Consider the following 15,481-nt stretch of genomic DNA (forward strand, 5'->3'; position numbering starts at 1 on the left):
GGTAATGCCACTGCCCTCCCTCCCTAATGCCAAGCAATTGGCCCCATGATTTCCTTGAAACCAGGCTACTGCAATGTACTTGGTATTGGGGGCGCAGGAGCACTGTGTGTGTTGGGGAGGGTAAGAACTGTCTCATATGACTCTTGCGAAGCTGTGGCCAATGAAGGAGGCAGCGATCCAGCACCCGGGGCAAATAATGTGTGATGCTGTTCTAGGTGGAGGGCTCTTGGTCATTTGCAGAACACCTGCATTGCACGCAGATGGCCCCAGGTGCAATCCCCAATGGCATCTCCAGATAGGGCTTGTGGTGTCCCCTGCCTGAAAACCCTGGAGAGCTGCTGTTGCCAGTCAGTACAGACAATACTGAGCTAGATGGACCAATGTTCTGACTCTGTATAAAGCAGCTTCCGAAGCTCCTGTGTTGTGCTCCCATCTCTCTGACTGCACTGTAATGAATCACAGCTGTGTGTGAGGGCGCGCACACACACACACACGGATATTGTAGTTACTGATGGCGAAGGAAAGGCAGTTTCATTTCTGCACCACAGATTCCATTTCTGAGATCCGGCGCTGGAAAAGGCATCCCGATGGGGGAGAAACGCTGTTCGGCTTACATTCTTAATGCTACTCTACCTCATTCACACTTCCCAAGGGAGTATGTGAACTGAAACACATCCGTCCTCCCAACGTTGGAAATTCTTCTGAATTATGTGGTGTGGTTCACGTGCCAGAAATACGCATACAAAAATGCATGCATATATTGGGAGGTAGCGTGCACAAAAATTGCATCTATTACAGCATACAAAAAATGCCTTAAATCAGGAGAGTTGGCTTACAAAGGTATGTATATTGGGCAGAACCGCATACAAAAATGTATGCACACTAAGATACTGACAAGATCTTTGTGACAACTTTAAAATGAATAAATAAATTGCAAACCGATGAGGACATATTGTGAAATGGATTAAAGACTGGAAAGATGGAGACAAGGAGAGAAGGGGGAAAACAAAAAACAAAACTTAGGGACCAATTTCTAGACCATTGTTCCTATACTGACCAGGTGGCACAGTTCAAAGGCAGGAGGTGCCCAATGGAACTGGGCCTTGGGCAAAGCTGATGAAATGAGCTCTATTTCCTATTTCCTCTTCCACTGAGGCAGTCTGAAGTAATGGCTGCCCGCAGATGACACCTGATAGAGCTGTTTCTCTTGGCAGTGTCCCCCCCCCAACAATGGGGAAATGTCTTGCTGTGATTCCGTATCCCTAACAGGAAAGGGGTGTGTGACTGCATTTGGAATAATGTGCACAGTTCTGGTCCCCTGACCTCAAAAAGGATATTGTAGGGCTAGAGAAAGTGGAGACAAGGGCAAAGTTTCTCTCTCATATAACACTAGAACTCACGGGCATCCAACAAAGTTGAGTGGGCAGACAAAACAAAGGCCCTCTTCACTCAGCACACAGTTAACCTATGGAACTCCTTCCCACAGGAGGCAGTGATGATGGCCACTGTAAGAACAAGATGCTGGACTAGATGGGCCCCTTCTGGTCTGATCCAGCAGGCTCTTCTTGCATTCTTATGGAGATTGGCCTCCTATTTCTCTTGGCTGGAATTGCATGCAACACACTTTGGCAGGTAAATAAGCACACATCCATGCCAGGGCATGCTACCAGCATCTCCTTTGTGACCCTTCCAGCTCTGTCCTTCTCTCTATCTGCAAACCATCCCCCCCCCCCAAAAAAAAATTCTGCTGCTTTAACACTTTTTATAGCAACTGGGTAAGGCAGCAGTGAGAGCGTATAAATTTCAAAAGACAGTTTCCCTTTCTGCCTGGAAGGCACCGGAGCGCAGCCAGGATTAGCGTCTGCGGATGCCGGCTTGGGTGCCTGCCAGAACCAGGGAAATCTTTGGCACTACAGTGGCTCAGATGAGGGAGAGGGAAGCTCTTTACGTGTGAGAGGGAAGAGGATCAAGTCACTCCCCAATGGCCAGCCAGTGGCTGCATGGTAGTTGTGGGAGGAAACAGGGCTGGTGGGAGGACAACACGCCTAAGTGGAAGATTGCTCTGTGCAAGCAACTAACAAACTCAGCACCAGAGGAGCAGGAAGTCCTTCTTCATGCAGCGCAAAGAGAAACAATGGAACTCATTCCTGCAGGAGGCAGTCTGGATGGCTTTAAGAGAAGATTGGACCAATGCATGGAGGAGGCGGCTATCATGATGACTATGCTCTGCCTACACCATGGGTAGGCAAACTAAGGCCTGGGGCCGGATCTGGCCCAATCACCTTCTAAATCCGGCCAGCAGACGGTCCGGGAATCAGCGTGTTTTTACATGAGTAGAATGTGTCCTTTTATTTAAAATGGTTCTCTGGGTTATTTGTGGGGCATAGGAATTTCCTCACCCCCCCCAAATATAGTCTGGCCCCCCACAAGGTCTGAGGGACAGTGGACCGGCCCCCTGCTGAAAAAGTTTGCTGACCCCTGGCCTACACAGTTGGAGGCAGCAATACTTCTGAATACCACTTTCTGGAAGCCACAGGAAAGGAGAGGGGTCTTGTGGTTGGGTCCTACTTTTGGGTTTCCTACAGTCATCTGGTTGGCTACTGTGAGAACAGCATGCAGAACTAGAAGGGCCATTGACTTGATAGCCAGCAGGCTCTTCTTAAGTTCTGATTGATGATGATGGTAAATAGCTGTGTGAAAAGCCCCAGGCTCCTCATTTGGAGAGCCTCTCCCTTCAGCTTAGCTTCCCAAATGGGATCAAGGCTTGCAGGGGGGCTATCAATAGCTGCCCCTCACAAGAGACTTTATCTATATCTATCTATCTATCTATCTATCTATCTATCTATCTATCTATCTATCACAAAGATTAATTATCTTCCCATCTGTTTGGAGAGCTCCGTCATTGTTGCCCCAGCCATGTGTTATTGATGGTGCTCTGCAACTGCTTGCAGGTGGTGCCAGAATTGGATCTGTAGGCGGATGGAAGGAACTAAAGCCCTAATGTATCATCTCTTGATAAAAATTGATCTCCTCCCCTTCTCCCAGTTGCTCTTTAATATTAGCCTGGAGTTCATTTTTTGCCCAGTTACAGAGCAAAGCCATTGACCGGTCAATGTATCATGAATCATTAGCCTGGCAAAGTGCGTGTGAGGCATGGGTGCTCCAGGGTGCTCTTGCAGGCTTGCTCTCACCAATTCCAGACAACCCAAAAGAGAATTAGGGTGTGCTCTCAAAGCCCTTACCTAAAAAGTCCCTACAGCTTTACCCATAATGCAAAGGCAAGGCAAGGAAACTGAGTTAAATGAAATTGAACAAGCACAGAGCAACGTGTCTGGTCTCCTTGGGTGATCAAGGAATGCCTCCAGCCGACCAGTCAGACAAACTCTATCAAAGTGTCTTCCCTATGAAGAAAGGCTGCAATATTTGAAGACTAGGTGAGTGGAGATCCAATGAAGCTGAATGTTGGAAGATACATAACAGTGCACAGTTAATGTATGGAACCAGGCTGCACAGGAGGTAGTGATGGCTTCCAGCTTAGATGGCTTTAAAAGAGGATTAGATAAATTCATGGAGAAGGCTATCAATGGCTACTACCCAAAATGGCGCTGCTCTGCTTCCATGGTCAGAGGCAGCAATGTTTCTGAATACCAGTTGCTGGAGGCCACGGGAGGGGAAAGGGCTCATGTGCTTGGGTCCTGCTTTTGGGCTTCCTATTGGGGCATCTGGTTGGCCACTGTGAGAACAGGATGCTGGACTAGGTGGGCTACTGGCCTGATGCAGCAGACTTACGTTATGTTCTTATGTTAAAGCTGCCTCTTCCCTTTCCCCCTTTAAGGTAGGCTAGGATGATTTCTTTTAATATTAGCACACATATATCCTAAAGCATATAAAGAGCAAAGGGATTTGAGATGCATCCACCCCCTTATATTTTGATTAGGACTGTCACCCAATTAAATAAATCTTGGTCACTTAATCCTACAAGTTTAATTGATATGCTCTTAAATTTGCAGCTGAAGAAAATAGTTCCAGGGGAAAACCACTTTATTTTTGTTTGCTTTACTGTATGTGGGTGTTGCAGTTGGCACCATCTTTGAAGACACACACATGCACAGAGAAAAGGAAATCCTCTTCTAAGATGTTGTTTGCCATCTGCTTTTTTAAACATGTTATTTTATTTTTACCAAAAAAAAAAAAAATTCAATTGGCTGCCTGATGAATTGGGAGGCAGTTTCTTCCCCGATCAAAATATTTTCCAATAGAACCGTCTGACTGATGTTCACCCAAAAATTGCAGCATTAATTTGCAAAGCTTAAAAGTGGAAAAGTAGAGATGAAGTGGCAAATTCTAACAGAGGCATTTCCTCCTCTGTTTTCCACCTACAACTTGCATTTGCTTCAATGGGGGCTTGCCAGGGTAATTTGCCCAGGGAACTGGGCCCTAAGAGAGGCTGAAATCTAAGGTCTTGCAACATGCATTTGTCTGACCTCAGATGTGAAGCAAACAGCAGCTCAAAGGCCACAAAATTAAGGCTTCTGAGAGTCAGTATGGTGTGAAGGGGTAGTGGTTAGAGTGTTGAACAAGACCTGGGAAACCTGGGTTCAAATCCTCACTTGGCCATGAAGCTCACTGAGCCTCTCAGACTAACCTACCTCATAGGGTTGTTGTGAGGACTAAATATGGAGCGGGAGAACCATGTCTGCCACCATGAGCTCCTTGGGAGGAAAAAAGGTAGGCTACAAATGCAATAAATAAGTAAATATATAAAGCTATGCATTGTTTGTTTGATTTTACCTTTGCAAGTTCTAGGAAATTCAGTGCAATGTACTTTTTAAGAAAAGTACATTTTGAGAAAAGTACATTTTGAGAAAAGTACATTTTGAGAAGTGTACATTGTTAGATTGCTTTGTAGCACACCAAAAAAGACCAGAATAAAAGCAAAGCTGGAGCTGGATTTAGAGTTCGTACTTCACCCACAAGAACCCTTTGCTCTGACTGTAAGGAAAGCAGACCGGCTCAAAGGCTCCGCTGCCAAGCAACAGATCCACCCTGGGTCATCTTGAGCACGATTTCCCACAAGATGCAGTTTACTAACATCATGAGTTGCCAGTGTGGTGCCCATAGAGGACGTCTCTGGCCCCCATAGGTCTCCCTGCTGCTGCTAAAATCAGGTTTGAAATAAGAATTCTGTTGCAGACAACAGAATTAGGTTGCAGTGTATACGTGTGTGTGGTTGTGTGTGTATGTGCTCATGGATCCAAAAGGGTTGGTGGCCCCAGACCCACAGTATTAATGCAAGATTGACGAAGGTTCTCTGAGTGGTTAGCATGATAAGGGGGGGGGGAGATAAAAATGTGAAAGCTCAAAGAATAAGTACAGAGATAGGAAAAAGCAACCTGCAGAGAACATCAGAACAAAGGATCTAAGATACTAAAAGCTCACAGGGTGGGGGTCAGGCAAGCCTCTCTGGGGAATTCCATAACCTGGGCACCAACAGTGAGAAGGCCCCCTTCTCTGAAAAGGCCAAGGGTCAGGAACACAGGGGAGTGGAGGGAATAAGCCAACAAACAGCCTGGAAGTGTTCAACACCCAGTCCAAGACCAACTCCATTAGCTCAAGTGGCAGGTGAGGAGAGGCAGTAAAGCATCTTCTAATCTAGCTTTCCCCAACCTGGTGCTCTTCAGATGTTCTGAACCACACTGTTGGCTGTGGTCAGTGGGAATCAATGGGATTCCAAATGGCCATGCTGGCTGGCTGGATTTCTCACAGGCATCTGGTTGGCCACTATGAGAACAGGATGCTGAACTAGATGCCGCCCGCCCCTTTGGCCTGATCCTGCAGGCTGTCCTGTTCTTAGACTACGCCATGTTGTTTGGGGCTGATGGGAGTTTGCAGTCCCAAACATTTGGAGGGCAAGATATTGGGGACAGCTGCTCTAATCTGTCCTGAGTCCCCAACACAAGATGCAGGTATCCAAGATTGGTGCTCAAATGGGGAGGAAGCCTAGAGAGGGAGGTGAAATCTTTACAGACTCCCCCCCACCCCAAACACGGGTATTTTATTTCTGGATGCCAGATTTGTGGGCTGACATACTTCCTGCAGGCAGAAGACAGGCCGCCTTCCACTTTAAAATGCCTCATCGGCACTGATTCTAACCGCAACAATGTGGGCTGGCTGGCCATTTATGATGTGGGCCACGCAGGTCCGACGTTTGTTCCAGGTGCCGCAAATCAGCACCAGCCGGCAGGATCGGCAAACAGCCTTTGCTATTTATTCAACACGCCATCCGTGCCAAGAGTGTTTATTTAACTGGGAGGCATTGATGAAGGGCATGGAGAGGTGGCAGGGACGGCAATTCCCTTTTCCGAAGCAATCATTTTCACGGAAGGGGAAAGGGAGGCCGTTGAGATGCACACGCTGAATATTCAGCAGCCCGCCCACAAGGCGGCTGAATTCGGGAAGCCGATGTGACCCGACGCTCGGGGAGGAATTAGCAAGCTGTGTCAGATCGGCACGGTTCAACGCAACAGAAATGTCACGAAGCATCAAGAAGCATCGCCTGGGGGCCGCCAGCTGGACACGTCACCCCTCCTGCCTCCACCTCCCGCAGCAGGTGAACTGTAAGGGGGTGGCCGTGACACAGCGTCTCCTACAATCAGCCTCAGAATGAGTTCTGGAGAGCCCAGCAAAACTGGACAAAGCCGTAAGGGGTGTGAGCAATGCAACTCCTTGCACACAGAAAACAAGCACGTCAAGAAGATGGTTAGGCTGGGGTTTCTCTCTCTCTCTGACATGCTAGGATTCTCATGTGCAGGGATTTTTTTTAACTGCATGGCACAGCATTCTGTCAGCTCCCTTGCCTATGGCATTTAAATCAGGGGTCGGCAACCTGTGGCCCATGGGCCACAAGTGGCCCACAGGGATTCTTTAAACGGACCCCAAGCTGCCCCCGAACTGAGCCACCCGCTCGGTGAGTCCCTGCATGCTGTGCTAAACTGGTGCAGCGCCGAGACTCGCTTCCGCAGCACCAGAAATCGCATCTGCGTAGACGCGATTCGGCCCACTGAGCAATCTCCACGGGAGTGAACCGGCCCTGGCGAGGTAAACCTTGCCAACCCCTGGTCTAAATCACTATAGCAGACACCTATCTAAAGAGTCAAGGTTCAACAATCAAGATTTGATTGTGATTAGAATAAATCTGTAAGTGGGAAAATGTTTCCTTATACCAAGATGAGGATTATATGGAAATACAGAGAAACTGTTCTAGCTATAGGAAATGAACTGCTGTGAGGTTGATGGAAGTCAAAAAACAAAAGAATAATTAAAAGTTTCACCCCAGAAAGGGCAGTACCTCGGCAGAGAAATGACATTCTGGGATGTCTATTGCAGTTTTTTTTGTACTATATTTATGTTCTTACTTTTTGTGTTTGCTCTGTTTTTGCTTTGTTTTCGTTTCTTTTCCCCTTTTTTCTCTACTTTTCTTCTTTCTTTTTTGTCTTTAGCTGATATGTTTGTATGCTTTGTTTTGTTTGTATTTGTATAATTCAATAAAAATAATTAAAAAATAAAATAAAATAAATCACTATAGCAGAAACACCTCTTATGAAGATGAGCCCTACTGGATTAGCCCAAGGGTCCATCAATCCCAGCAGTTAGTTGCCCACAGTGGTCAGCTAAGATGCTTTCCAGCTAGAAAACCCAAACACAGGGCGGGAAGGCAACAAGTCCCTGCTGCTGCTGGGCAAGATGTGTCCCCCTGTTATTTAGAGATACACTGCCTCTGAATAGGGAGGCTCCATTTAGGTGCCATGGCCAATAGATGCTGACAGGCGCCCCGCCAGCCACCAATGTCTCTGATCCAACTGCCATGTGGAAATTTAGTATCAGCAGGAAGGAACTAAAAACACCTAAACAATGGAAGCAATGACACAACCTTCACCAGATGTTTTGGACTACAAGTCCCATCAGCCACAGCCATCATACGACAATGCTGGTTGGGGCTGATGGGACCTGTAGTCCAAACATAAGCTGGATGGCCACCCAGCAGGGTTTATTTAGCTGTGATTCCTGCCTTGCAGGAGGTTGGACTAGATGACCCTTGGGTCCCTTCCAACTATACAAGTCTATGATTCTATGCCAAGCGTGGATGGCAGCTCCCTCCTCCCTCGGCCCTCCGATGAGCTGAACCTCAAATGCCTTTTCCTGCCTTGAGGTACCTTGGCTGATGCAAGGAGAGCTCTGGCTCAGCAGCGCTAACTACCTCCTCCCCTTAATGCCGCCTGGCAGCAGCTGAGGAGCCTGGCTCTGTTGTACCAGGGAGCCTCCATCGTCTCCTTTCCCTACAAGCAGCCAAGTAGCTGCAAGGACCTCAGCAAACTGAGAAGTGACATCCCTATGTGCACCAGGGTGGTGAGACAGAGGCCCCTGTCGATGTGTGAGATGAGAACCCACAAGCAAAGCGAAGGACCCACAGACTGGTCCTTTTCCCAGAGTGAAAATGGACTGGTGATTAAGCCAGTCTGGGAACTGCGGCTCTGGGAGGGGAACAGGGGAGTCTCCCAACAGCTCTGAGCACCCTTAACAAACTGCAGCTCTCAGAATTCTTTGGGGGAAGCCATGACTGTTACAAGTGGTATCACGGCAATTAAATGTATGGTGCAAATGTGGCATAGGTTTCCTGACTCTAGTTGACGAGCGCCTGCCTGTGTCAGTTTCTCAGACCCTGCTGATGACTGTCACAAAGCCAAGGTAGGCCTGAGGCCTCCACCACCACCACCACTACCGCCTCCCCGGATTCTGTTCACGATGTTAACAGGAGAGAGGGTGGAGCAAGCACGCTAGCTTAGCCAGTGGTGGTGTAGTGGTTAGAGCGTTGGACTATGAACTTGGAGACCAGGGTTTGAATCCTGACTCAGCCATGAAGCTCACTGGCTGTGACCTTGGGCCAGTTACTCCCTCTCAGTGTAAGCAACCTACCTCCTAGGGTTGTTATGAGGATAAAATGAAGAGACGCACATGAGCTCCTTGGAGGAAAGGTGGGATAGAAATGTAAGTAAATAAAGACACTGACCCCCGAAGCAGGAGGCCACACGCAGCTGGACATGTGCTGGGCCACGCTGGAAGAAGGCCCATTTCCTTGACAATACTGCTCTTTCCCACATTGCACAAAGCACTGTGAGGGTTCTCCATTTCCCACACCCTGCCTCTTAAGGGATACAAGTGACCTGCCTGAAGCCCTCTCAAATTCTGCAGCCAGCGCAGTCGACAAGTAAGATAATACATGATAGCTCACCCATTAAACAGGTGTGTTTGTGGCCTGCCCAGGGTTGAAAATCCAGGTGTGCCACCGCACAAGCATGCAACAAAGTAGGATGTGGACCCTATGGCTTCCCCCTCCACTGTAAAGCGCATGAAAAGCCTCACGGCAGGTTTCCTGGGACAGAAGGCCCAGACAAGCAGATGTCCTCATGCCATGGCGCCCTGCCAGTCAGCAACAACACCTCCCAGCGCAGACAAGCATATGGCAGGCGGCTGGTCCTCCCCTGGCACTGAGGCACCGTATGGCATCACTGCAAGGGAACCAGCCCTGCCAATGTCATCGGATACCAGCCCAGAGGAGGGGGATCGTCTGGTTGCTTTGTCCCCCTGTGGAGTGAAGGAGGTCAGGGGAAGGGGAAGGGGAGGTCTTAACAAGGGCAGCGATACTGTGGGTTGGCAGACTCTGAACAAGCTGAAGGCGCCTTTGCCAACCTGGCATCCTCCGGATGTTTATGAACTACAACTCCCATCAGTCTCAGCCAGCATGCCTGCAGGAGTCGTCGTCCAAATCATCAGAAGGGCAGCAGGTGGATGCAGCATCCCCTGTAACAACCAAGGCTCAGCAAAACAAGCCTTCGATCTGAGATGCCGAAATTCAAAATCCTGCCTCAACTGCGCCACTCTTTCTTGTCTCTCTCCCTGCGCCTTGAGTCGTCAATTTATTTCTTCATTTAGGCCACTTCTGCGCCACTTAATATATGAAAAAAGATCTCGAAGCGGTGTACGTGAAACTAAAGCAACAACAGACAAGTTAACAACTACTTTTACAAATATACAGAGTTACATATAAAAATGTTACATTAATAAGGAACATGGGAAGTTGCCAGATCTGCAGGATGGGGACTGGATGCTCTTTGAAAACATGGGTGCCTACAGAGCAGCTGCTGCTTCTACTTTCAATGGACTCCAGAGGCCAACAATACACAATGTAATGTCAAGGCCAGCATGGCAATTGATGCCACTGATAAAGGAGCAAGGTTTTCAAGCTGAAGTGGAAGAGCAAGGATGTCACTTTGCCACTCTCACACGCCTGGGAAAGTGGGATTGAACACTATCTGGCAGCTTCTACTTCAGCGAGCACTGATAGAGTTTTGGCTAACATGCAATTTTAGGAATAGAGTCTTAGGGCTCTGGGGACCATTAACTTAATCCTTGCTAGAATTTTAAAATGTTTTGAACAGCCAAGGTGGTGTAAACGTAACGGAATAGACAACTAGCAGCTGGAGAGGGCAGAGAGCTGTGAGTGAGGGGGGCCCTTTTCCCAACCTCTGGACCCCCAGGGAAACCCAAGAAACCTGCTGTACCTGGAACTGGGTGTGAAGAGTGCAGCTGAATGGGGAACAGCTGTGGGCAGCCTGAGGAAGTACCACCCACCTTGGACCTGCCATAAAAACCATGTCCAGAGTGAGAGATTAGGGTGATGTCGGCTATTTCCAGGAACTCTTATCATCATGAAATGTTGTGAGTGAGCTGAGAGCTTGTTAGGCCCTGGGTGAGAACTCAGAAGCTGAGAGGTGTGTCAGAAGGAAAACGAATTGATATTGATTTATATATATTAATAACTTTGTATTAATGTAACATATGTTTTTATAATATTTTGTTTAAGTTGCCTGTTGTTGCTTCAGTTTTTTGTACACCGTTTAGAGATAGTTTTAATATATTAAGTGTTATAGAAATAAAAATAATCCATCCATCCATCAAGTCAGTCCATTGGTTCGCCCAGCTCAGTAATGTCCACACTGACTTGCAGCAGCTCTCTAGGATTTCAGGCAGGGAATCTCTCCCAAGGAACTGATGATTTGGTTAAAGATCAGAAACTGTGTGTTTATAACAGCATTAAAAATTATTATAAAAAGAAGAATGTAAGAACAAGCCGAAGAGTCCAATGCAATGCACACTTACCATTGCTTTTAGACTAGTGAAGTTGTAGTAACTTACCACATAGAATCTTGGGAGTTATAGTATGCAGAGGATATTTAGTGTCTTTCATAAAACTAGCCCCCAGGATTTTCCTAGGGAAACTAAATGGCATAGGAATCCGATGGATGCATGTCTATTCAGAAGTAAGCCACAGAGACTTCAGTGAGACTTATTCTCAGCTATCAGTGCATGGTAATGCAGCCTTAAACTGATCTATATCTGTAGTGTGCAGACACTCAAACTGCATGGAAGAGAAAGTATTTATACAGTGGCTGCCAAAATTAATCTTTACACACATCCCCTGCCCCAAATGGATAAATAAAACCACATGTTATAAGGAGAAACACCAACAGGTCAGCTGCCCCTAGCACAGGTCTCAGCCTTGGCAAACAACAAAATCTGAAAGCGCATGAGCCTGGAGGCCCTTTCCTACCTTGACCCCGCGGATCCGGAACTCAGCCAGGGCGCGGCTCATCTTGGAAGCTGCCGTGGTGTGGTCTTTGCCGTGAGCAATGACTTTCACCAGGAGGGAGTCGTAGTGTGGCGAGATGATGGCCCCCTGAAAGGCAGAGGCACTGTCCAGTCGGATCCCCATGCCCTCGCCACTCCGGAAAACCTAGAAGAGGAGAGGTCCACAAGGTCAAGAGTCTCCCTGGGAAGTAACACATAGCGTTTGCTTGTTTGATTGATGATCGATTGAATGATCGATAGTTTACTGCAGGCTTCCACATCTGCTTTATTCTTGGATTTAGTCATGATTTTGATGCTGAATTTCCTGGCTCAAAGATATGAATTGTAGCAGCTAGAAATGCTCCTCTGAAATATGAGGTGAGCATTACAGGCCCCCAAATTTCTTCCCTTTAAAGTTTCAAAAGAGATATCTTAAGATTACTGCTCAGACAATCCCAATAACCCCAGCATTTTAGTTTATAAATAAAGCTAAAATGCTGGGGTTATTGGGAAATATACTTCAAATATGGACCAATTGAGATGTAAGGCATTAATAACACATTTATTAACAGCAGCTAGAATAGTAATCACTAGAACTTGGAAAACCTTGCAATTAATGAATATTGACCACTGGTAAAATATAGACTGGCAAACAGTCCATAATGGAAAAGCCGTTGCAAAAACTGGAAGGTAGCAATGAGAGAGGGGGCGGGGAAGATACTTTTTATACTGCATGGTGTGATTTTGTAAATATACAAATGGAATAACACACAGACAAGAAATACAACATACAGTCTTGGGGAAAAGAAAGTGCACCCCCTTTGGATTATGTGGTTTTACATATTAGGACATAATAGCAATCATTTGTTCTTTAGCTGGTCTTGAAATTAGGTAAATGCAACCTCAGATGAAGAACAACACATGACATCTGTCTCATGATTTAATTAATAGAAACAAAGCCAAGATGGAGAAATCATGTGTGGAAAAACTAAGTACACCCTTCCTGCTTCCATAGGAATCTTAATTCCAATGGAAGCAGTAAGGGTGTACTGAGGGGATGCTAATCAAATGTCCTTGCTTAATTGATCATCAGCAAGTGTGCCCACCTCTATAAAAGCAGAAGTTTTAGCAGTTTGCTGGTCTGGAGCATTCAGGTGTGTTTTAGCACAATGCCAAGGAGGAAAGACAACACATTCCCCTTCAGCCTCACACAGTGTTAGGGTTAGTAAGCGGCCTTTCACAGAGTCAGACCACTGGTCCATCCAGCTCAGTGTTTCCTACACTGACTGGCAGCAACTCTCTAGGACTCCAGAGAGGGAATCTTTTTCTGCCCTATCTGAAGATGCTGCCAAGAATTGAGCCTGGGAGTTTCTGTGTGCAAAGCAGGTGCTCTAACCACTGAGCTACATCTCTTCCTTTTAAGCAACTTAACACCTTTAAACACACTCGCTCTCCAATCCACCCAGGCTTTCTCCAGGCAAATCTACTGAGGAAAGTGGGGTGATCATATTCTCCCCACTCAATAAGTGACCAACCTCATAAACAGAGAGAGGACAATCTGCACCCCCAGCCAAAGGGTCCACTTTAATCCCCTGCCCCCTGCTTTTTGGATACCATCTCCAAAACTGGGGATGGAGAGATTGCTTGAGGAGCTGGATCAGATCCCCAGCTTGGCAGTAGCCTCATCTAGTCGACTGCAAATCAGTTTTATTTTTTATTCTACTAATACCCGCCCACTTCCCTTCCCTAAGGAACTGGCGCCTGGGGGAGGCAGCGATGGCCACCGACACGGGTGCCTGTAGAAGAGGACTAGACAAATTCATGGATGAGAGAACTATCAATGTCTACTAGTTATGCTGGCTATGCTCTGCCTCGACAGCTGGAAGCAGCAATGCTCCTGAATATCAGTTGCCAGACTCCACAGGAGGGAACAGGCCTCTTGAGCTCAGATCCTGCTTGCGGGGTTTCCCATAGGCATCTGGCCAGCTACTCTGAGAACTGAAGGCTGGACTAGGTGCCCTTTGGGCCTCACCCTGCAGGCCCTTCTTATGTTCTTATGCAAAGCGGGTGCTCTGCCCCTGAGCTACAGGCCTTATTATTAATGTAAAAAGTACCACTCTGGAATCAAAAGTACAAAGAAAAAAGAAAACTGAAGAATGTAAGAACAGCCTTGCTGGATGAGGCCAAGCCCAGCATCCTGTTCTCACAGTGGCCAACCAGATGCCCCAATGGGAAACCCACAAGCAGGATTCAAGCACCTGTGGCTTCCAGCAAGTGGCATTTAGAAGCATTGCTGCCTCCAGCGGTCAAGGCAGAGCAGAGCCATCATGACTTGTAGCCATCAGCAGTCCTCTCTCCATGAATTTGTCTAATCCTCTTTTAAAGCCTTCTCCTTAATTAAATTCATTAGTCCCTTTAACTTGCACAAGACAACACCCTGCCCCGCCCCCCACAGGATTTAGGTTTGATGAGGCCCTAAGCTACTGAGGGTAATGGGGCCCTTTATATGTCCAGCTGTCCTTTGTCAACAACAAATTGTTGCTGTTTTTTGTGTTGAATATATGCTATATGGTAATTTATGGACCTAATAAGTATCTAAAGCCATTTTCACTTAACAAAATATGTATTTTATCAAAGTAATTGTTGGACCGAAATACAATTTTAGGGAGCAGGCAGGGCCCATTACTTACATCATAGGAGCCTACACAACACAAAACACTGTTCCTGTATGTAGGTTTTATTTCATTTGTTTTTTATCTTATAGTTTGGAAATGTATATCCAGTTTTTTTTCCATTTAAATTTTTTTGGGGGGCCCCCAAGAGAGTGGGGCCCTAAGCTGTAGCTTGTTTAGCTTATATGTTCCCCTCTCTGCCCCCCACCTCTCTCTATATACATTAAAACCAGGGGGCAGGAATACATTAAAAATATCCCACTCCCTTCTGAAAGGCCACAGATAGTTAGAGGCCAAAGATCTGGTTACAGAGGAGTTTTTGCCTGGTGCCTATAATGACGGTGTCAGGCGAGCCTCCCTGGAGACAGCATTTCAAAAGTATTAATCTTACATTAATACTACTTATTGCTTTTGTTTTTGCTTCTTCTAATACCCTTCCATTCCTGGAAGAATAAGCTGCCAGTTTCCTTCTGGAAAAGGTCCTGGCAAGGAAGGATGGCAGCAGCAGCAGGAGCAGAAGAGGGGAGAGGAGAGAAGACAAGTCCAGAGTTTTATAGCTGTTCACACACGCACACACACAGAGAGAGAGAGAGAGAGGGAGTGGGAGGGAGGGAGGATGCAATCTCCATTGTTCGCAGCACTCCGCCTGCACTTTGGTCAGCAAGAAGCTTAAGCTGATGTGACAAGGCCCTTCGGAGGCATGCAGTGCAACGTACAACGTGCCAGCTTGTGTAACATCACTGGACTTTCAAATTCAGGCCCTGGGAACTGCTTCTTACGGAGACGGCTACTCGGGCACAAGACTGGACACTGGCTTACTCTGCATGCCTGCAATCATACAGAACAGAACCTGTCTTTACTCAAAATACATGAATACAGTTCTGAAAGTCCACACTTTCTTTATTTTTTAAAAAAGAAATCAAGTAAGCTTCTAGTCCTCAGGGTGGTAGGCAACATGATTTACGAGAAGCTGAACCTAAACCAGGTGTTCCAGGAAATGCTCAGGCCTGAACTCTGGCGAATTCCTAGAGAAAGCAAGTTCTACTTCAGTGGGGAAGGCAGTGACAAGTCCATCTCTGAACATTGTCTTCCCCTGGATGGCTTTGGTGCCCCGTATTCGCCTA

At 46.9% G+C, this 15,481-nt stretch overlaps 1 protein-coding gene across 5 annotated transcripts in view; it reads right to left on the minus strand.

Annotated features, from left to right (window-relative positions):
- PC (pyruvate carboxylase) overlaps nt 1-15,481 on the minus strand; it is a 260,020-nt gene that overhangs the window by 74,280 nt on the left and 170,259 nt on the right. For all 5 annotated transcript variants that reach the window (XM_053369882.1, XM_053369886.1, XM_053369883.1 and 2 more), the window contains one exon: nt 11,669-11,851. In XM_053369882.1, the coding sequence (XP_053225857.1) occupies nt 11,669-11,851 (183 nt within the window). The remainder of the gene's footprint in view (nt 1-11,668; nt 11,852-15,481) is intronic.

Source organism: Podarcis raffonei, chromosome 16 (genome assembly GCF_027172205.1).
Source record: "Podarcis raffonei isolate rPodRaf1 chromosome 16, rPodRaf1.pri, whole genome shotgun sequence".
Taxonomy (NCBI): Eukaryota; Metazoa; Chordata; class Lepidosauria; order Squamata; family Lacertidae; genus Podarcis; species Podarcis raffonei.